Genomic DNA, 22,559 nt, shown 5'->3' with positions numbered 1-22,559 from the left:
GTGCAGGACACATGCGCATTTTGATTACCAAAATTCATGATTTTTTTTTTGTCTATAAATAGATACTTGATTCACTACAAAAAAAATTAAATTTTGCGACGGTTCTAGAGGCTATTAGCGGCGGTTATGAACCGCCGCAACACCACATCGCGACGGTTGTCCAATGGCGGCAAATCCTGGCGTCGTCGCCTTATATTGCGACAGTTTTGTCAACTGCCACACAAACCGTCGTAGACCTTTTTGCGTCGGTTAAAACCGTCGTCATACGCAAAAACAGAGCTGCAATTTTTGAACTATTTCGCGGCGGTTTTGAACTGTCGTCCCTCTATATATCTTTTTAGCGGCGGTTGGAAACCGTCGCAATATATATCTTTTTATAAAAAAAAATTCTGGCCTCTTTTTCCTGCAATTATTTGTTCTTTTCCTTTTCTTTTTTTTTTTGGAATTTCCTTCTTTTTTTTTACCTCATAATGTAATTCAAATCTTCCCAAAATATTAACAAAATTGTGAAAGTATTAAAAATTGGCATAGCCACAAACACAATTGATTGAAAGTAAAATGCAACAATATGAATAAGATTAGTCATCAAGGCTTTGATCTCATCCAGTTACTCTATAATGGAAATAATTATATAATTGCAAAATGTGATACTTGTCTCCAGGAATATGCTTATTGACATACTTGAGAAGTTTGATCTCATCAAGGCTTTGATCAAAGAAATCCTTGTTGTTCTTTATAATTTTAATACAAACATCAACACCTGTGTGCAGATCATGAGCTTGCATAGCTTTATTAAATGCAGCAAATCCCAGATACTCGGTGACATGATAACAGTCGGCTATTACAGAATTTAAAAAACTTGGAAATTCTTGTCCTCCTTAAATCCAGTTCTGAACAACAAAACATGGTTATAGATAGCATCTTTGAGGCCAAATTTGTAAGATCTGTCATGATATCCTCTTTTTATACACCAAAATATTGCACAAAAACAATACAAAAAAGAAACTAGAATTATATAGATATACCAATAACTAGAATTAGCCACAAAAACAATACAAAAAAGAAACTAGAATTATATAGATATACCAATAACTAGAATTAGCCACTCTTGTAAACCTATCATCTCAGTATCATTTCTCTAAGTTCATAATCATCTAAAATTCTAAATGCAAGAGTTCTTATATATTTTTATACACCGAAAAACACAAAGCTAAACACAATTACCATCACAGTAGAAAAATTACCTCGCTGATTGCTTTTCTTATTGCAAGCATCCTATAATATATAAAAATTTAAAAAAAAAAAAAAAATCAGGCATTGAGAGAAATGGAATTTCAAAAAGAGAATTCAAGCTATTCACTACAACAAACTATATACTAATAAATAACTGGCGTACCAGTTCTTTTTCCTGCCCATTTGACTATATTATCCCTGAAAGCATCACAAAAACACCTCAAAATATAAACATTTCAATTGATTCAAGAAGGATTGTCGGAAAAAAAATGATTCAAGAAGAAACTTAGCCAAAGCAAATACAAGACTAAAAAAGCAGTAACATAAGCCTTTCACCTTACACCTCAAATAACAAGAAGCTTAAAGCTAAAGATTACCTGATACAAAGAACTAGCAACTACCAGCCATGCCAGATAGATGTTGTAGAATAAACAAGAAGCCTTTCACTTTACTACTGCAAGATTTTCACTTTGAATTAGTCCAACGCATCAGGCATAAGATTTTCACTATATACATAAAGTGGATACTAAAGATGCCTATTTGCCAAAACTACAAGTTTAGTATGATAATGATTGTATGCACAACTCCAAAATAAATTAAATCGTCTTAAAAATATGAATATCTGTTCTACTTCAGAGTAATCTTGTAGTGCTTGGGACTCAGATTTGCACAACCGTCTGCAATATCAACAATAAAATCACCTAACAAAATCACCCAATGGCTTTACTAAATTAATAACTTTGAAGAGAAACAACGTGTTATTCTTATTCTGTAGGTGTTCAACAATGTTGCTAGCTTGAGAAAGAGCTTCTTGGCTCTTACTAGAGAGCTTAGCCAAAGTAGTTGTATGGGTTGTATGAATGCATTCAACCACAACAATCATAGGAACAACAAGGGTAACCAAAGCCATGTGCCAAACAACAGTGAATCCGACAACAAAACCAGAAACAAAAGCAATCATGTAGTGAATAAAATTTCCTAACTAAACAAACCAAGCACACAACTCAAACACTAGTCCGATTCCAATTTAATAACACTATCACAAAAAGAAAAAAAAAAAGAAGAAAAAACATTAAAACTTGAAGCATTTCCAGAAGTAACAGAACCAGGTTAAATGTTTTCCTTCAATAGCTATAGAGCCTATAGGTAAGCTAAGGTCACATTGTGGTTTATACGGTCACTAACCTGCCTTTAGGTAATCTACCAACATAGTCCAATAAGCAACAACATGGATGAGAGCAACGATTTTCAAAATTTAGTTAAACAACTCAAAACATAACAAGCACACAAATGACCAAAATTTTCAGGTTGCTCTATGTAAAATGACGAACTCAACCAAATAGTCCCTTCAATAACATCTAATTTGAAACTATATAAAATTTGCAACAATTGAAACTATTGTATCGATAATTAATCATGCTAAAGATTTCAAATGGATCATAGTCACAAGTCAGGACTATTAAAATACAAGAGCAACATAGCTTAAACAAATGAAATATAGAAAGTGGAAGCGATTGATCGAGAAAACATACAAGAAATTTGTGATTGAATTGACCGATAGGACACTGTCATCAGCGATGTCAACACAGCTGCATCGTACCTGCTCAATCACACAAATATATTGATAGATTCATCAAGGGTTATGAAAATATTTTGAGACAAAGAACCTTACTGCAACACCCATAGGAGTGCTCTACTAAGTGACTTGTAGAATGGCCAAATAAGTTATTTGAAACAAATATGTTCACCACACCCAACTAAGATATGTTCACCACAGTCCACAACCAACTTAGATGCTAGATAATTGGAAAAGGAATTTAAGGCCTATTACTGTGATACTGAGAAGCTCGGTACTAATAGAATTAATCATTTTATTCTTTTTGATGATGCTAATGGAATATTGTCAAATATTAGCTCTGTTCATATAAGAAGCTTGAAATACCTAATTCTTCATACTCAATCAAAATATACAACAAAAAGTGTATAAATTTCAAATACCTAATTCTCATAAATTTTAAATGCCTAATTCTTCATACTCAATCAAAACATATAACAAATGAATAGATAAATTTCATATACCTAATTACCAATTTATTAATCTACCATATGATGAAAAAATTGGAACAATAAGTAAAAAATTCAACAGTAGCGAAGTGAGAAACTGAACCTGAAGTTGATTTTGAAGGTTAATTGAAGAATTTGAGGAGAATTTGAAGCTTACTTTGAACAAACGAGTTGTTTGAATCTGAAGCTTAGATTGAAACGAACGAATTCGAATCTTAATCTTAGGGTGAAGACGAAGATTATATAGCTTAGGGTAAGAAGAAGGTTGAATCTGAAGGAAGATCAAACGAAGATCGAACGAAAAATCTGAATCTTGTGCTTTCGTTACTCACACGCGAGTTTGAATCTGAAGATTGAACGAGTAATTTGAACAGTTTTAGGTGAAAATGAAGAACTTGTGATTGTGATTGTGATTGAATTTGAATAGCTTAGGATCTTGAGACTGAAAAAAGTAGCGAGTACTAGAGGGAATGTGAGTGAATGTTAAGCCCTGTGATATAAGTCACGACTGTTTAGTCGAAACGGCCGCAATCCTCAAAATTAAAAATAGCGGCGACAGTTGCAACAAACTGTCGTGGTTAATCTGTCGCAAGTCAAAGTTTTTGTTGTAGTGATTCATTTGATTTGAACACATAAAAAAAAAACCAAGTTTTCACTATCTTAATCTTATTATTATCTTTCTATTAGTGTTTATTTTGAAGTTTTATTCTTTTTTTAGTGAAATGGATCCCAATAATCATTTCAACATCCAAAATTCATCTAATTATCCCAACAATTTTAAATGTTTATTATTTTAATTTAATTTTAATCGATAATTGTAATTTTATGTAATCATAAAAACAAAAATATAAATTTAAATAAGAATATGAAATAAAAAATGGTGGCGTAGAGTGTTGAATGAAAAACCATTGGAGAGGATAAAAATTGAATGAGTGTTGAATTATTAGGTGAAAGAAAGGAAAAATGATGTGGAGTGTTGGGAATTGAAAAAGTTGGTGTTGAGTTTGGTTACCATTGTAAATGGTCTTACATGGAAAAAGGATTGTCTCCGGTGTGTTTTTCAATGGTATATACTACCTCCGTCCATAATTATAAGACGTTGTTTGACAAAAATATATTATTCAATTACCTTGTTTTGACCGTATTTTTTTTTTAATAATATATAAATGTAAATATTAGCATATAAGATATTGTTCAATTTGTTTTGATGAATATGTTCAAAATATTAAACTTTTATAATTTTTACTAATAAACAATTAAAGATATTAGTGATCAAAATTGTGCATTGACATACGTGCAGTGGTCCAACAAGGACTTATAATTAGTGACGGAGGTAGTATTATTTTGTGTATATAAAAAGAAAGTGAAAGGTTATATATGAGGTTTGAGTGTGTTGTATTCTTTTTTGTTGATAGTATGATTGTGTTGTATACTCCTTCCGCCTCAAAATATAAGAATTTATTGACCAATGCATATATGTTAATATATAATTTTGATTACGAATATATTTAATTGTCTATTAGTAAAAAATATAGAAATTTGATATTTTGAAAATATTAATAGAAATAAATCAAACAATATCTTATATGATAATATTTATATTTATACACTTATTTAATTATTTAATTAGAATGAGTTGCCAAACTCCTTTAGTTAATTATATACACTTATTAATTCACTTTGGAGTATGCTCCTCTCAAGGTCTTACAGAAAAAAAAATCTCTGACTTTAAATGGGACCCCGTAAGTAAGCGGTAAAATTAGTCTCCTTGGATTAGTCGATTTTATGGCCGGATACCAAATTTTTTTAAAAAAATTATATGCACGTATTTAATTAGAATGCGTTGCCAAACTCAAATAATTTATTACGATGAGTTGAAAATTCAGCCTCCTCTACTAAACAACCTTATTTTTTATTTATCAGAACTAAACAACCTTATTGGTACAATTTATATTTTTTTTTTAAATCTTTATATATATATGAGTAAAAAAAAATCTTTATATATAATAACATTATTTTATGAATTTATTTTATTTGGTCCAATTATTCTGATAACTACTTGGTAAGCACACATATATGTATCAAAAAAAAAAAAAAACTTGGTAGGCACGCATAACTATACTACTTCACCTTGCTTCCCAAGTTCTACTTCATTATATAATCACAATTCATTCATCTATTTTTCATCAATCTCTTTAGCCCAAACCCCAATTCAACAAAATGAAGAGAGAGGGTAAACAACATGGTATGGTGAGGACATATCCGATCCTACCAAACCCAATACCCGGTACCCGATTCATCAATCGGTTCGATTCACCTCCAACAGCTGGACTCTTCACAAAGGTACCTTCCAAGCCCACCAACCATTCCAAATTTACGGGTAAATGTTGCGCGTCAAAGTGCACCGGTTGCCGCATTCATCCGGTCTCCAAGTCAAAAAACAAATCCAAAGGTAATTCCAAGCATATCCAGTTCATGGATCAATCCGATTCGAAGCTAGACGGGTTGTCCGCGACCGGGACCTTGAACCATATTAGTAATTGCTATATGGATGATGCGGAGGTGGAAGATGAAAAGGTTGACCATATTGATAAAGAAGTGAAGATTCCATTGCCTGTTGAACAAATTAAAGAAGAAAAATATGAAGATGAAGATTGGCGTTTGGTGTAACGTTGTTCATGATTTGATTTTATATTGTTTATTTATCTCCACTTACAATTGCTTGAAAGGAGGGAGGGTTAATTTAATCCAAAATTAAGATCCAAAATTATATGTATGTCTTCTAGCTTATCCGGTTGACAATATTATGGCCATGAATAAAAAATTGGAATTATTTTTTTGGATACATAAACTGGAATTTGTTAATAACTTTTGTTGTTGTAGGAATAACAATAAAAAAATCCTTTGAAATAAATATTACTCCTAATCGTCTCTTTCTCTTCAACAGCCGCCACTCTCCAACTTTAATTTTCTTGAGTTTTTTTTTCTCTTCTTGTTCATCAATTAGATTTATGATTAATTTTGATTCGGAATCACTACTCTCTTGATTGTTTTTTTATTTCTTTATTTAAATAATTGATATCACATATTTTTTAGGTTTTGTTGTTTTCTCTTTTGTGATTTTTTCATCCGATGTTGCTTTAATCCCGTCTTAGTGTGAAGTTTTTGTTTTAACTTCCTGTCTTCCTACGGTGTTTGTCCCGTCTTGATATGGTGTATTCCTTATGAATTTGAATGAATGAATGAATATTGTATTTAAAAAAATATTATTCCTATTCGTATACATATCTTTAAAATTGTTTTGGGTCATGTTAAACAGTGCACCCGATGCACTTGTTAAACATACAAAAAAATAGAAATAAAACATAAAGTTAATGTTGATAAAAACAACTTTTTACACTTTCAATGTATTGAATGCACGAGTTTCAAGGTAAAATTTCTTTTTTGGTATGCTTAACTAGTACACCGGGTGCACTATTTAATATTTTCCAATTGTTTTATAGAAACCATGAAGCAAGTAACTATGATTAATAAGTAAATTTTAAATATATGATTTTCTTCATTGATAAACCGTCAAGAAGACTAATTTTGGTGGCCCTATATTTACTTTTACACTGTTTATGGATGTCGAGAGAAATATGAAGGAAGAGAAATAAGAGAGAAATTGAGTAAAATTTTTGTATTATTTTCATTAATTTGGATAAATAGAAAAATGAGTAGAGAGCCGGTAAGGTAGTAATGATAAAGTCGGTGTTCCAGGCGATACCTTCCTATATTATTATGAGTGTGTTTATTCTTCATTCCTCACTTATTGATGATATTGAAAAAAATCATAAATGCTTTTTGGTAGAGTGATGGTAATGTATTCATTGGTTAGCATCGGAGAGACTTGCTTGCCCGAAGCTCAAGACGGTTTGGACTTTCGAAATTTTCAAATTTTTAATATGGCTATGGTAGCAAAATAAGCTTGGAATATTGTTTTGCATCCGAACTCGCTGGTGGAAAAGTTAATTAAAGCAAGGTAGTAACAAAATTACACATCTTATGATTGCTGATCGTAAAGTTATATGTCTTATGATCTTTGTTGCCTACTAATAACTCGATAAGGAAGGAAATATGAGTCAAAATTAGTAAAAAAAATAAAAAAATAATATATTTGATCCAAATACATTATCATCTTTTTACTTATTTATCCTTATATTTCGTATCAAGGGTGTACATCTTTAAAGTAAGAAAATGGTTATGAATAAAGAGATATAAAAGAAAAGAAGAAAAGGTGTAGACAAGTTATAATTCAACTAACAAATATTAATATTGTTTGGCCAGATATTTTTATCTAAAGTTAAACATGAAATTTCACAATTTGTGTAAGTTTTATCGGTATGTTTATCACTTTGTCTAAGAAAAAAAATAGAAGATCGTGATTGTGTCAGTGTCGTATATTCTAAAAAAGTGATGGAAGGAATCATTTATATATTTGTTTAATCGATAGGACAACTTGTTAAGTTAATTATTATTATTTTTTTTGGTACAACTTGTTAAGTTAATTCTATACACTTATTTTATTTGAATGAATTGCCAAACTAAAATAATTTTTTATTATTGCATATATGTTATTTTGTTTGAGACATTATAGATTTTAAATGTGAATATTTATTTTAGTCGGAATTCAAACATCAATTTGTTATATTAAATTTTTTTTTTTGTAAAATAAGTATAGAGTAAGAATTTAGTTTTTTTTTTTTGTAAAAAAATTATAGAGTGAAAAAAATTGTATCCCTTATCACCAAAAAAAATAAAAAATGATATCCCAATCTAAAACATCGGAGTTGAAAATTCAACAACCCTATTAATACAATTATATATTTTTTGGCCAAATAAAGGAGCCAAAGGCTCACAATTTATATATACATTTTTTACATCTTTACAATAATTAATAATTTTTCTGATAACTACTTGGGCAGCACACATAACTATGTTACTTCACCTTGCTTCCCAAGTTCCACTTCATCCCTTCCCAAATCTATCATTATATAATCACAATTCATTCATCTATATATTTTTCATAAATCTCTTTAGTCCAAACCCCAATTTAACAAAATGAAGAAGAGAGAGGGTAAACAACATGGTATGGTGAGGCCATGTTGGACCATACAAAAAACCCGACATCCACAACCCTCACACAGTCCGGGTCCCCTATAAAAGCTGGACACTTAACAAAGGCACCCTCAAAGCCCACCAACCATTCTAAATTAACCGGTAAATGTCGCACGTCACGGTGCATCTCTTGTCACTTCCACCCGGTCACCAAGTCAATGAATAAATCCAAAGGTAATTCCAAGAATTTTCGGTTCACGGATACTCGCGATTCTAAGCTAGCCGGGTTGTCTGCAACCGGGACTTTGAATCATCTTACCAATTTCCATATGGATGACAACGATGAGGTGGAAGATGAAAATGTTGACCATTTTGATAATTATGTAAATTATTCATGCACACTAACACTAGATGATGAAGAAGAAGCGGAGATTCCATTGCCTATTGAACAAGTCAAAGAAGAAAATTATGAAGATGAAGATTGGTGTTTAGTGGAACGTTGTTCATAGTACTATTTCGTGATGAAGATCGCAAATAAAGAGGAAAGATCCAACATTATTATGTGTAGTTCATGTGCATAAGATATTGTTATATATTATAATTTGGTTGCTTAAAAAAAATTATAGAATAAAATGAGATAAAAGAGTATTAAATCTACTTTCATCCACACATGTGATAAAAATTAAAATAAGAAAGCAATTTGATTGCATAGGAAAAGAACATTTAAGTGTTTGATTCGCAAAACAATAAGTACTGGATAAAACAGTACAAAACTAGATAGTACTACAAGATAAAACAAAATTATACCGAAGAGATATATGACGATAATATTTTTTATATTCAGAAATAAAATGAGTATTTTCATATTTTTTATAGTTGTACTGAAAAGTTGTCTCGTGGTTCAGTGAGAGACAAAAATTCTTGTTTTTGTTCTGTCTCTTGCTACCTATTTTGTCATGTCTCATAACCAGTTTATAAATCAAATAGTGTATAACAAAAGTTGTACAATCCAGTTCCCTATTTTTTAGCAGATCAAACACACATATAATTTTATAATGTATTCAATGTTTTGTTTTATATAATTATAAAAGAGTTGACAGAGTGCTTAACTCCATTTAATCTTTTTAACATTTTAAAATTAATACTATTTGAATAGTAAATTATATGTTCAATGATCCTCATACAATTAAAACAGCTAAGATGATTTATTATTATTTTTGTTAAGTAGTCTAGTGACTAGAAATTTCACCTTAAAGGTGAATAAGTAGAGTGTTCGGGGTTTGAACCCTGACTCCTGCATATATAATGTGACGTCCCTACCAACTGAGTTAGCTCACGGGGACCGCTAGATAAAAATTTTGTTGGCAGGTTGTTTAACAACTTTGTGGGTTTTGGTCCTTGTTTAATAATAATGATACTTTTTCGGCTCGCGTTCAGGTTCGAAAAAATGCATTTTATACACAAAACGGCATTTCATGGTATTACGTCACTCCCAAGTATAAATTTGTTCCTGTCATATCCTATCCTCCTTCTTTTTCGTACAAGCAAGTTTTAGGCTTAATTGTAGTTTTGGCCCTATTTTTCCCATTTTGCAGAATTGATCCCCCTATTTTAAAATTGCAAGTAAGGAAAATTTTGCAACATATTCTCTGATTTTTCCCAGGTGAAATATCGGAAAATATTTTCCAATATAACTGTGTCAGAGGGTGCTTTATGTTTACGAACCTACAACTTACTAATGCAAATAACCATGCCTCAAAGAGTGTAAAAAGCCTTTTCCAACCCTCTATAATGTTGATTTTAGTCCACCACTTCAAGGAAAAATGCAAGCTTCTTTGAGAGAGATTTTGATTGAGTAATGAAGAAGTGATACACATCTTGTCTCTATAAAGGAAAATTTTGGAAAAAAAATTTCGAACTTGAAAGTGAGCGGAATATTGTTTCCGAAACTTAGGTTTATGGGCAAAAAGAGAAGTTGGTTGGAGGGGGGGGGATAAAAGATACTTGGGGGTTAATAAAAATGGATTTTCGGATCTTCGTGAACCTCTGCTTTTCGCGCGGAACTTCACTTTTCACATTTTTCTTCAAAGGCGAGTCACAATTGATATTGCTAAGATTGTGAATATAGTTCGTAGTCTTTTCTAAGTAAGGGGAACTTCACTTTTGCAATATTCGTTCAAAAGTCAACCATAATTGATATTGCTAAGATTACGAATATAGTTCGTAGTGAATAATTCTTTATCTTCGCGACTCTTTTATCTAATGGTGTAAGAAGAATAAGATGAAATAGAGCTTATGCTCTAAGACATCTTATTCTTTTTCTACATGATTAAAACACAAATTTAGTCCAGCTACCGAAGAACTTAGAAAACTTATAAATATAAAGCAGGTTAGGACAACTCAACTTATTAGATACGCAAGAAATAAACCACTTGAGTTCCTATATTTCTTTCTCATTTGTTTCTATATCATTTATACTGCGGGGTTGCATGGAGCTTAACCAACTCATTATTTTAAAAATATACAAGACAATAGAATCCATAATAGGGGGTGGGGGGTGTGGTGGTGGTGTGGGAGGAAGAAAAATTCGCCACAAAGACAAGAAAAACGTCAAACTAACCACAAAGGCCAAAAAACATCAAACTTGCCACAAAGACATACTACCACATCTCCAATATACACATCTTATATGAATCATGTCTCAATAATGTGAAACAAATCAATTTCTTTAAAACCGGACATGTCGACATCCCGAAGCAAGAAACTAACTCACAATGAATTTTAAATATTAATTTTTATTTTTATGTGCATATTCGAACTTACAAGTGACAAATATAACCACACCAAACATAATAATTAAATCGTCAAACATATACAATTGCAAAAACATTATTAACCAAATTATTCAAATATATATGACCACGGATTCAAGCATATTTCATTCTAACATTTTTTTTTTATCAAATGTCTTACTTTTCCACCAATTAAACACATAATCATGAATAAAATTAGTTTTTTTTTTATTAGTTTCTTTTCAATAGATAAATGTTCTATCACTATCTCACAACGCAATCTCTATGTAACATAGTATATGGAGAAAAAGATCTTATCTTAGACGCTTTTCTCCCTTAACACGACACTTCTATTACACGAGCTTTTCAAGAAAAGAAGGACAAACCAAGAAATCTTGCAAGAAAGAAAGAACCTAACATGAGGCTTGGTGGTCCACTCTTGATGAGGGTCGTGGCTTATATGGTTTTGTCCATTTTGTTGGATGAGAGATATGACAAAGAGTATATGATATGTGGTAGTATTTGGAAGATATTCGGAAAACACATTCCGAATTTTTTTACGCGTTCCGAAATTTTTATACAAGAATAAAAATGGAAATCCGTGAGGTAGAAAAGAAACAGGGGGTGGGAAGAAAAAAATTCTAACCACCAAAACGGTGGAATATATATAGTCAAATGAAATATTAAAATAATTAATAAAATATTTAAAATACCTAATAATTTGTCAAATAATTAATATTAAAATAAATAATTAATTAAATCACTATAAACATAAATTATGGGGATTTTACATATCAAATTAATCAACTAAATAATGCGTATAAAATATTGGACAATTACAACTCTCATCATGGCTACCATGACTATTTTCATGATTTTCGACATGCACTTCACCATGGTTCTCAAAACCATGACTATATATTCATATGCTTTTTCACATGATCTTCATCATTGTTTTTACAATTTTCGTGATCACTCCGAGGGTCTTCAATTGAGACATGATTCTCATGTTTTGATGTTCAAAACATGAGGATGATGAGGAAAACATGAGGATCGTCGAACATATAGTTTACTATTCAAATATTAATTTTAAAATGTTTAAAAAATTTAAATGGAGTTAAGCACTCTGTCAATTCTTTTATAATTATATAAAACAAAACAGTGAATACATTATAAAATTATATATTTAAGGTGCGTTTGATTTGCTGAAAAATAAGGTACTGGATTTAACGACTATTGTTATACACTGTTTGATTAAGAAACTAGTTAGGGGAATGAGACTGGATAAAATAGGTAGTAAGAGACAAGACAAAAACAAGAATTTTTGTTCCTCACAGAACCACAAGATAACTTTTTATCCACAGTACAACTATAAAAAATACGAAAATACTCATTTTATATTCGAATATAAAAAATATTATCGCTCCATCTCTCTGATACAATTTTGTTATGTCATGTACTATCCGGAAATGTTTTTGTCCTGTGTGTAATGTGTAACTAAACATAAAAGACAATTTTAAACTTCATGTTTATTTTCTAGGCTTTTATTATTTTTCTGCGTATCTTGTTGGCTACAAAAATTGCCTCTTCGTCATTTTAACTCTTTCTAGGCTTTTTTCTTTTTATTTCCATGTTTTGATCTTCTTTTCCCTAGTTTTTTCCGGGAATATTCTTTTCCCTTGTTTTGTGTGTCTTTAAATGTTCCTTTTCTATGCAATCAAATTGCCTTTTTGTTTTATTCATTTTTATCACATGGATAAGATGAAAGTATATTATGTTCTTTTTTATCCTCCGTTTATTTTTAAGTGTCGTTGTTGACCACCGTGCTCTATTCATATACTATACTTTGGAGTTGATGTTAAGAAATTTTACATTGGTTCAGAGATGACTTGTACTAAGTGTTTATAAATAATAGATAGTCCTCACCTTACAAGCCGATTGTGTAAGGATGAGTTAGACTTAATACCCAATTTTAAAATGGTATCAGAGCTTCTCCACAATCCGTTAGGCCAGCTGTTATCAGGTTTTCGCTATCGTGCCACCTACTGTTTATATCCACGCATCAAGCCCAATAGTGCTGAGCGTGAGGGGGTGTATTAAGAAGTCTCACATCGGTTGAGAGATGGCCTGACTAAGTGTTTATAAACAAGAGGCAATCCTCACCTTACAAGCCGGTTTTGTAAGGATGAGTTAGGCCCAATACCCAATTTTAAGAGTTGGGACTAGAAAGAGTATCCCAATTAACTTGTTGAGCTATGGATTAAAGGAGTTTGAGGTTCATGGTTCAAGTCTTAATTAGGTGTAAAAAACTAACATAACAATTACTAACAATTTATCATTCAAAAAAAATATAAACTACTTTGACAAATAAAAAATATATAAAAACAAATGTTAGCATATAAGATATTGTTCAATTTGTCTCGCTGAGTGTTTTTAAAATATAAATTTTTCATAATTTTTTATAATTGATAATTGATGACAGTCAATTATATGATATTTTTAGTAGTAATTTAGGGTAGTTTTAATAGCAATTGAAGCCCAAAAGCAAGCAAATACCTGAAAAAGTGAAGCTACTTGGCCCAGAAGCAAGAAAAGTGGAAAAAGCAGCAAAAAAGGGCAAAAATGTAATAAACAGTGCAACCATCGTACCCACGATGAGATCTCATCGTGGTGCGATGAGAAGGCGGTTTAAATTGAAGAAAATATGCAACAAATCTTTTCCATCGTACCACGATGACTTGTCATCGTGACACGATGATGACGGCAAAAGAACGCAGAAAATTCTGATCAAATCTTCCATCATACCACGATATGATCTATCGTGGTCACGATGAGGCAAAAATACACGCCATCGTGGCCACGATAGGTGCGATGGACGCGCAAAAAATCCCAAAACCCAGCTGAAAAACTACAAATAGAGCATTCCTCCTCCACTATTATTCATTCACAAAAATATTCAGAACATTGAATATTCACTCTAGAGTTATAAACTCTTTTTGTAATTTCTTTTTGCTACTTCTATATTTTAAGTTTTGAGGAGGTAGCTCTTTGCTTCTCCTCTTTTTGTTTAAAAAAAAATTGAATATTCACTCTAGAGTTAGAAGAACTCTAAGGATGAGGGAGGAGGCCAAGGAACTTCAAGGTCAATAAGGTTATTTTCTTTCTGTTTTTGTAATTTATTTTTCCTAGGTTAGGTGGAGTCGAGGAACTCCCTTACGAATACTTGGTTTTGTATAATTTGGGTATAAATTCAATTGTTTCTACTTTTAAACTCTTTTATCGTCTGGTTTTATATTTATTTTAATACTGATCACATTAGAATAAAATCTAAGGACCTAGTGGATATCGCATAGGAAACGAAGCTAGTAATCCCGAACGAAGGACGGTGTGCTATGGCTAAGATGAGACCATCACATTTAGTATATGAGGTCTTAGTATAGGATTAGAACGAACGATAATTTCTACCTGAGGCAGAGTTATGACTAGTTAGAGGCACACGTGACAGCTTGTGACACATGGAGCCACTATGGTAATGATACCAACGTTTGTAACAAAAAAGTGGAACCTGAGCCGTGGATATTTAAACAGAGTAAGGGTAACCACTAACTAGGCTCTGAACAGACTGTAATAGAAATAGGGAACGAGTGCTTCTGAACCTATTTTTAATAGTCTAATTCCTGATAGAGGGAAACAAGAGGAGTAAGGGAGGGATCCGACCACACTTAACCACATCGTTCTGTCATTGACTTTCTGTTCTTTAATTTCCTGTCATTTACTATTACCCGCAAAGATATATTTCAAACAAACAAAGCGAAGGGAACTATCTTTATTCCTAAGCGAAACTAGTAATTTTGGCACAATTCCTGTAGAGAACGATAATGGAGAATCATCTAAGCAATATAGTATGTGCCAAACCTTCCAAAAAAACATGTGGATAATGGAGAATCATCTAAGCAATATAGTATGTTCCTAAGCCAAATAAGTCTTCAGAGGAGTCTCGTGAGCTTAGCGACAAGAAATTACATTATATATGTAGTTGGCCGGGATTCAAAATTCGATCATTTCACTTATTTACTTAAAGGACAGAATTTTTAGCCAATAAATACTTAAAAAGAAAAGTCTTTTGAGAATATTCATGGGAAGGAATCACGATGATACAATGAAAATGGTGAGAATCGTGATGTAAATGGTGAAATGCATGTGGAAAATCAAGACAATCATGAGAATAGTCATGATGTGAACCATGAGGAAGTAATCGTGGAAAATCATGAAGAATATGATGATACTAATAATAATCATGAGGAAAATAGAGATCATATGGTAATTCTAGTTAGACCAATCCAAAAATTACTTAATAATCCCTCCGTCTCAATATATACGACTTTTTTGAAAAAAATTGTTGTTCCATTTTATAATAATTTTTTCAAAAGTTTAAGGTGTATTAATTAAATTTTAACAAAAATACCCCAAATTAAATTAAGAAAAGGAAAAGATCACTATTTATCTCTCTTAATAATTGAAAGATAATTTTGAAAAAAGTATGTATATTATTGACAAATTTAATGCAAAAATTACTTTTTTTTAATCTTGTTCATTTGTGAAGAGCTCTTATATATTGGGGCGGAGGAAAAAGAATATTTAAAAAGAAAACTAGGGAAAAGAAGATCAAAACATGGAAATAAAAAGAAAAGGCAACCAAAAAGTTATTCTATAGAGTTAAAATGGTGAAGAGGCAATTTTTGTAGCCAACAAGATATCCAAAAATATAAAATAAAATGAAAGTCTAGAAAATAATTCAATTTTATGATGTATTCAATTTTACGGAGTATAAAATAGTTTTTATTTTTTTTGACTTATTATAATTATAAAATAGTTTTTTTTAACTCAATAATTATAAAATAGTGGACAGAAAGATTTAACTCCTTTTAATTTTTTTAAACATTTTAAAATTAATATTTGAGTAATAAAATGAGTCATTAATTAGTCAAATCTGTTTTCTTTTTTGACCAAAATAAAAATCTGTTTTTTCTTGACCAAAAAAAAAATCTGTTTTTGTTTGACAAGAGTTAGACCCGTTTTTGTAAAAGTGATAATATTAGTCACCATTAATTAATTGATAGGGGTAGAAAGTAAATTCTTCTTTTTTTTTTTTGATACTACACACCAAATTCTTCTTTTTTTATTGTGATAATTTTTGTCATAAACAGTGCTCTCGTTGTTAAGCATATCAAAAAAGGAAATTAAAGAGAAAATTAATATTAAAATGATAACTTTTTATAATAGTTGTGATAAAAAATATGATACATGCTTCAAAAAAAGAAAAATATGATACCTTTGAAAAGTGAAGATAATATCAAAATAAATAAATAAAATCTATGTAAAATTATTAGTAAAAAATTGTTAAAGCAAATATAACATCAAAATAAATGAAATCTTTGCAAAATTATTTTTTTATTTGAGTTATTTGCTTAGAAGCTCGACAATGAATCTGAGCCGTTTGATGTTATGATGACATCAATTGACACATATCCTCTGAATTTACTGTATCTCGTATTTTTTCTTCTTTAAATAAAGAACTAACAATAGAGGTCGTAAGTACTCTCGACTCTCTAAACTCATTCTCTCTCTCTCTAAATTAGGGTTCTCTTTCAATCTGAGTAATGGAATTAGATCTTAGTTTTGAAAACAAAATCCCTTGTCTTTTTGGAGATTATCCTAAATATTCTTCTATGAAATTAGATATCCCCACAATTGTTTCCTCTAAATTTAATTCCCCATTTTCATATTCACCATCACATTGCACCACATTTTTGAACCAAAATTATTGCAATCCATTTAAGGAACATCATCTGAAGGGGTCAAATCATCACTCTAGTTTTCCTACAGTGGTTCCTTCCTCCATAGGCCCAATCACTATGATCCCGACCCCTTCGTATAAGGCTACACATAACAATGGGTCCCATAGAGAATCTACCGGTGCTCAAAATCCAATGATGTTTGAATCAAACAATAACAAAATGAAAACTATGCACGGTCGCCTAAATACTAGCAAAGGAGTTTGGGATTTGTCCAAAAAAAATATCTTTCAGTATGGTGAAACTTCACAACCTCAGGTGAGTCAATCTTTACCACCATCACTAGTTTATGATGCAGATCCATCTCCATCAATTAAGCGTAAGCATCAAGGAGATCTTTCATCCAATGGTGAAATTGAAAATAAACCCCAAGAAAATGATCTAGGACTCGTTCTTAGTGACCAAAAGCGACAAAATATGAGTCAAAAGAATAGTGAAATTCGACACAAGGATCCCGATACAATCAAAGGCCAATGGACTGCAGATGAGACTAGGTATATCAAATCATTTACAATTAATACTTTCTTTTAGATCTATAAAATGCACTGGTCTGACCCAACTCCATCCAATCCAACTTGGTTCAACCCACTAGGCCAGACTACTAAATGGGCTAATCTGACCCGGCCCATTAGTGTGTGGGCTACATATTAATGAGCTCAGCTCAATCCATGTGGGTTGATGAGAGCCATATCCATTTTCATTTTACATTTTTTGTTTATTCACTCTTTTTTTATGTCGCTTTGATATATTAATTACTCATAATTATTAATTTTATTGAGATATAATTGAATGCAAGTGCAAATAATTTTTACATCAACACTAAATATCGATTAAAATGAATCAAACTAATAATTTATAAACTTAAAATTTGTAAAAGTTTTAGGTAAATGTATCCTTTTTATTAGGCTTATATATTAAAATATATTTCTTTAATAGTTTTTTAATTAAACAATAACGTTTATGTATTTATTGATATATTTTTTTTGAAAAATCACATAAATATTTATATAGTGTGGGTTGGCCCAAAGCCCAATGTGTTTGCTCAGTCCTGCCTGATTTTGGCATGGGCTAATTTTGCCAGACCAAAAAGATCCGATTACATTTGGACTGTCTTTTTTGAGATTTAGCTCATCGAGAATTGTGGGCTAATGGTCTTATCAGTCAGCCCGACCCATTTTGATAGTTGTACTCTCTTACTACACAATGTTTTCATAGTCTTTTTTAGTGTATTATATACTTTGTTGGTTTATGGTGTGTTTGATTCGATGATTTTGGAGGGGAGTTGAGAAAATATTTTAAATTTTATTTGTTTGGTTCATTTTTTTGGATGGACGGGGAGGGGAGCAAAATCACTTCTATGCTCACTTTTTGCTTCCCCCCAAATTGGAGGGATTTGAAGGGGAGGGGAAGGGAATATGGGACATATTATTTTAATTTTAATTACATTGACAAAATTATCCCTAATTTTATATTGAAATCCAAAACTATCCTTATGAAAATTTTCAAGATCTTTCATTATTTTTTTTATTCATTATACATATTTTACGTCTTCACCTTTTTTTCTTTACGTTTTTGATCTTCCATTTTTAACTTTGTATTTTTTTTGGTCTAGTAGCTTAGCGGCTACAAATTTCACGTTAAAGGTAAATAATTAGAGTGTTCGGGGTTCGAATCTCATCTCCTACACAATATATGCAATGTTCCTACCAATTGCGTTAAGCTCACGAGAACTTTTAACTTCGTATTATTACAACAGTTTTATATAATTTTGTATTTCAACATTTTGTTTTTGAACAAAAAGGGATTTACAACATTTTACTTTGTATGAGTATTATTACATGTTTTAAAAATATTATATATTATTATTAGTTGTTACTATACTTTATAATAGTAATATCACAAGAGTTTTTTTTCACATAGAGTTTGATGTATTTATAGATAATTAAAATTTAACTTATTTTTTAGATAGATGTATTATAAAATCTGGAAATTTGTGGTGAATATATATATCTTAATTTGCACCGAATAGCTATAAATTTATGGCTCTTTCAAATTTATAAGATAAAAATGTAAACTAGTTTAAAAATACCTCCCCTTCCCTCGTGAGTACGCCTCTCCTACCTTCTTTTGAACAAAACATGTATTTAATTAAAAAATATTCCTTTCCTTCGCATTTCCTCCCCTCCATTAAAATCCCTCCCTTTCCCTTCCCCTCAGTTGAACCAAACAGTATATTTTAATGGTTTTCTTTTACAATTCATTCACCATATATATATATATATATATATATATATATATATATATATATATATATATATATATATATATATATCGATAATGTTGTTATTATTTGTTACTCCATCCGTCTAAAAATAATTGTCGCAATTTGACCGTGTTTACTATTCATATTAGCTACTTTGACCATATATTTTTACTAATGTATAAAGATAAATATTAGCATATGAAAGATCTTGTTAGATTTGTCTCAATAAGTACTATCAAAATATCAATTTTTCATAATTTTTAATAATACACAACTAAAGATATTTATGATCAAAATTCTGCATCAACAAATGTACAGTGGTAAAATGTGACAATTATTTTGAGACGGATGGAGTCTTAATTATCAACATGTATTATGATCAATTAATAAATTTTCATATTTTTTGTAGCAATCTTGTGGAATTGGTGGATACCTTTGGGTATGATTGGTCTATGATAGCTAAGTTTATGAATGGTAGGAACGGAAAACAATGCAGGGAGAGATGGTATAACCATCTTCAACCAAAAATTAAGGTGATTTTTATTCTTCCAATATCCTTAGTTTTTACTGTCACACGTATTCGTTCCGTCTCATATTATAAGCAAAAAAAATTAATTTTTATCATTTTTAAAATAGACTTTTACTTAATTTACCCTATCTCTTCTTTTCTTCATAATTAATAACCAATAAAAACTTTTTTTAAATCTTCCTATAAAACTTATTTCAACAAAAATACAAAAAACCATCAATGAAATTATCATATTTTACTTTTCTTAATAAGTGTGAAATTTTTTTTTTTTATTATATTATGGGACGGAAGAGTATAATGCTTTTATCTTCTTTTTTTTACATGTACATATGGCTACATCAAATAAATCGAAACATTAGGAATGCATATCAATTATAACAATAAATTCAATTAAATCATCACATGTATACAATATTATATTACTCCCTCCGGTCCTTTTTATAAAGAACACTTTGAGAAATAAATTTGGTATTTTTATAAAAAACTTTGGTCAATTTTCAAATGTTTTAAATGTTCAATTTCACTTATACCCTTATTTATTATGAGAGAGGATTTAAAAATAACCAAAGTTAGTTGAATAAAGAGTAATTAAATAAGGGTATACATTGAATAAATTTAAATTTATAATAGTATTAAATGAAAATAACTATGTTAAATGTGCTTCTTTAGTGTGCATAATTTTTTTCAAAGTATTTCTTATAAAAATACTAGAGGGAGTATAATGAAAAGGTTCCTAACTAACATTTATTTGCAAGACTAACTTTTAATAGCAAGAAATCTTGATTATGTTTAGAATATTTTATTGTGGCTCGTTATATTACACTTCTCTTTTCATCTATGTACGTTCTTTTAATTTCTTATTTGTAAGACTAACTTTTAATAGCAAGAAATCTTGATTATGTTTAGAATCTTCTATTGTTGCACTTCTTTTCATTACATTGCAAAATATTATCATTAATTGTCATAGATATATAAATGATCATCAATATTGTTGTATGTTGATCAACTTATTTTTAGAAGTAGCTCTAATCATAAGTACTCCATTTTAATTAGACTTTATGAACATTATATTTTGTCAATCCAACACTTGAAATTAAACATTGATAAATAAGCTATATATATAGCTCGCGGTCGATATATATATATATATATATATATATAAACACACATTAATTGTTTTGTATGATTGCAGAAAGCGTCATGGAGCGAAGAGGAGGAAAAAATACTGATTGAAGCTCATAAGAGACTTGGAAACAAGTGGACTAAAATTGCAAGAATGTTACCCGGGCGCACAGATAATGCTATCAAGAACCATTGGAACACTGCTATACGCACCCAATCCCGCAAGTACAAAAGGAACGGATGGAGTAGTTCGAAAAATTCAATACTTCAGAAATACATTAATGAAATCACTTCTACTAAGGAAGTTGAGAAAGATCACGATGAAGAATTGGCAACTGAAGAGGATGAACAACCTGGTGGCTATATGGAAGTGATGTGCAATAATGGTGAAAATGGAATGGAGTTTTTTGTTGAGGTTCCCATGAAGGAGGAAATGGATTTCATGGAGATGATATGTAAAAATCCATAAGGTAATCTCTCTAATTCCTAGTAAATAAAAATAAATTAAAATAATTATTTTTTCTAATATAAAATATAAGACAAAATTATTCATGTCTAGTTAATACATTCTCAACATTTCAACATTTCAAAATAATTAGTTTTTGGTTATTATTAGAAATGAGGATAATGACATGCTTGTTGTTTTTCTTTGCTAAATTAAGATCATATCAAAGTATAATCAGACATTTCAACTAAGTTGGCATATATTCTGATATTAGATTCAAAATATATATATATATATATATATATATATATATATATATATATATATATATATATATATATATATATATAATAGTTAATTGTTGATAATTTCATCCTCTTTATATTAGATAATCATATAAATATAATTTTTACTAAAATATTTTTTTTACTTCTTAATTAAAAATAGTTGGAAGCCTATATGTTGCTAATCAAATGGAGCTTGGAAGAAAGGGGCTAAAGGTGTGCCGCTTGAAGCAGCTTTTGTTGTTATAATTTTTCAGACTATTTAGCATATTGAGTGTTTTGTGGCTCATATTGAATTAATTAGCCAATGCAACTCTAAGTTAATTGGTGCTATGATTTTTATTGAATTGTTTTGGTTTAAAATGGTGGAAACTTATGGCATGAGTGCACTCTCATCTTTTCATCTATGACTTTAGAATTGATAACTTGGTTTATTAGTTGCTTTGAAACCTTTGGAAGAAATGTCTTTTATTTAATCTCTAGTGTGAATTTTATTTTGTCACATATATCTATTGTGAATGGAATGCTTGTGTGCATGGATAAATTTATCAATTTTAGTATATTTAATGTTGGGATTCACTTGTGGGACATATATTGCGTATTTTTATTAAGGAAAACTTTAGACGCAATAGATTTGTCTTCTTAATTTTTATTTTTGAAGATTCTCAAATGGGTTTTGCCCTAGCCCCTATTTTTCTTTAGAGAGCCAAATAGTAAATTTTATTAAAAACTAATATTCTAGTAGATTGATTTGCTAAGAATATAGAAGTGCACGATTACATTATAATTATAAATAGATTTTGATGGAGAAAACTCGAATTGCAATTGATTGGGTTTAGATTTAGATTTGAGTTCTTTTATTTTTTTATTTTGAG

The 22,559-nt window shown here is 30.2% G+C and overlaps 2 protein-coding genes and 2 long non-coding RNA genes across 4 annotated transcripts; 2 read left to right on the top strand and 2 right to left on the bottom strand.

The window, feature by feature from the left end:
* Positions 1 to 661: 661 nt before the first annotated feature.
* Positions 662 to 1,690, bottom strand: LOC123891301. The gene is made up of 4 exons (XR_006803055.1): positions 1,611 to 1,690; positions 1,397 to 1,431; positions 1,245 to 1,275; positions 662 to 890 (listed from the first exon to the last, which is right to left on the bottom strand). It is a non-coding gene; the product is annotated as an uncharacterized LOC123891301 (long non-coding RNA).
* A 167-nt stretch (positions 1,691 to 1,857) lies between these two features.
* On the bottom strand, positions 1,858 to 3,532 carry LOC123891302. The gene is made up of 3 exons (XR_006803056.1): positions 3,401 to 3,532; positions 2,766 to 2,833; positions 1,858 to 1,934 (listed from the first exon to the last, which is right to left on the bottom strand). It is a non-coding gene; the product is annotated as an uncharacterized LOC123891302 (long non-coding RNA).
* A 1,985-nt stretch (positions 3,533 to 5,517) lies between these two features.
* Positions 5,518 to 5,967, top strand: LOC123892070. The gene has a single exon (XM_045941917.1). It carries the CDS (start codon positions 5,518 to 5,520, stop codon positions 5,965 to 5,967), a length of 450 nt encoding a protein of 149 aa, XP_045797873.1.
* Positions 5,968 to 16,846: 10,879 nt separating this feature from the next.
* LOC123892069 (transcription factor MYB64-like) lies at positions 16,847 to 21,424 on the top strand. Its single transcript, XM_045941916.1, has 3 exons — positions 16,847 to 17,535; positions 19,714 to 19,837; positions 21,026 to 21,424. Exons 1-3 carry the CDS (start codon positions 16,847 to 16,849, stop codon positions 21,422 to 21,424), a joined length of 1,212 nt encoding a protein of 403 aa, XP_045797872.1.
* The last annotated feature ends 1,135 nt before the right edge of the window (positions 21,425 to 22,559 follow it).

This window comes from Trifolium pratense, linkage group LG6, assembly GCF_020283565.1.
Source record: "Trifolium pratense cultivar HEN17-A07 linkage group LG6, ARS_RC_1.1, whole genome shotgun sequence".
Classification (NCBI taxonomy): Eukaryota; Viridiplantae; Streptophyta; class Magnoliopsida; order Fabales; family Fabaceae; genus Trifolium; species Trifolium pratense.
Note: the sequence above shows the minus strand (reverse complement) of the source record. Positions and strands in the feature narration are given on the sequence as shown.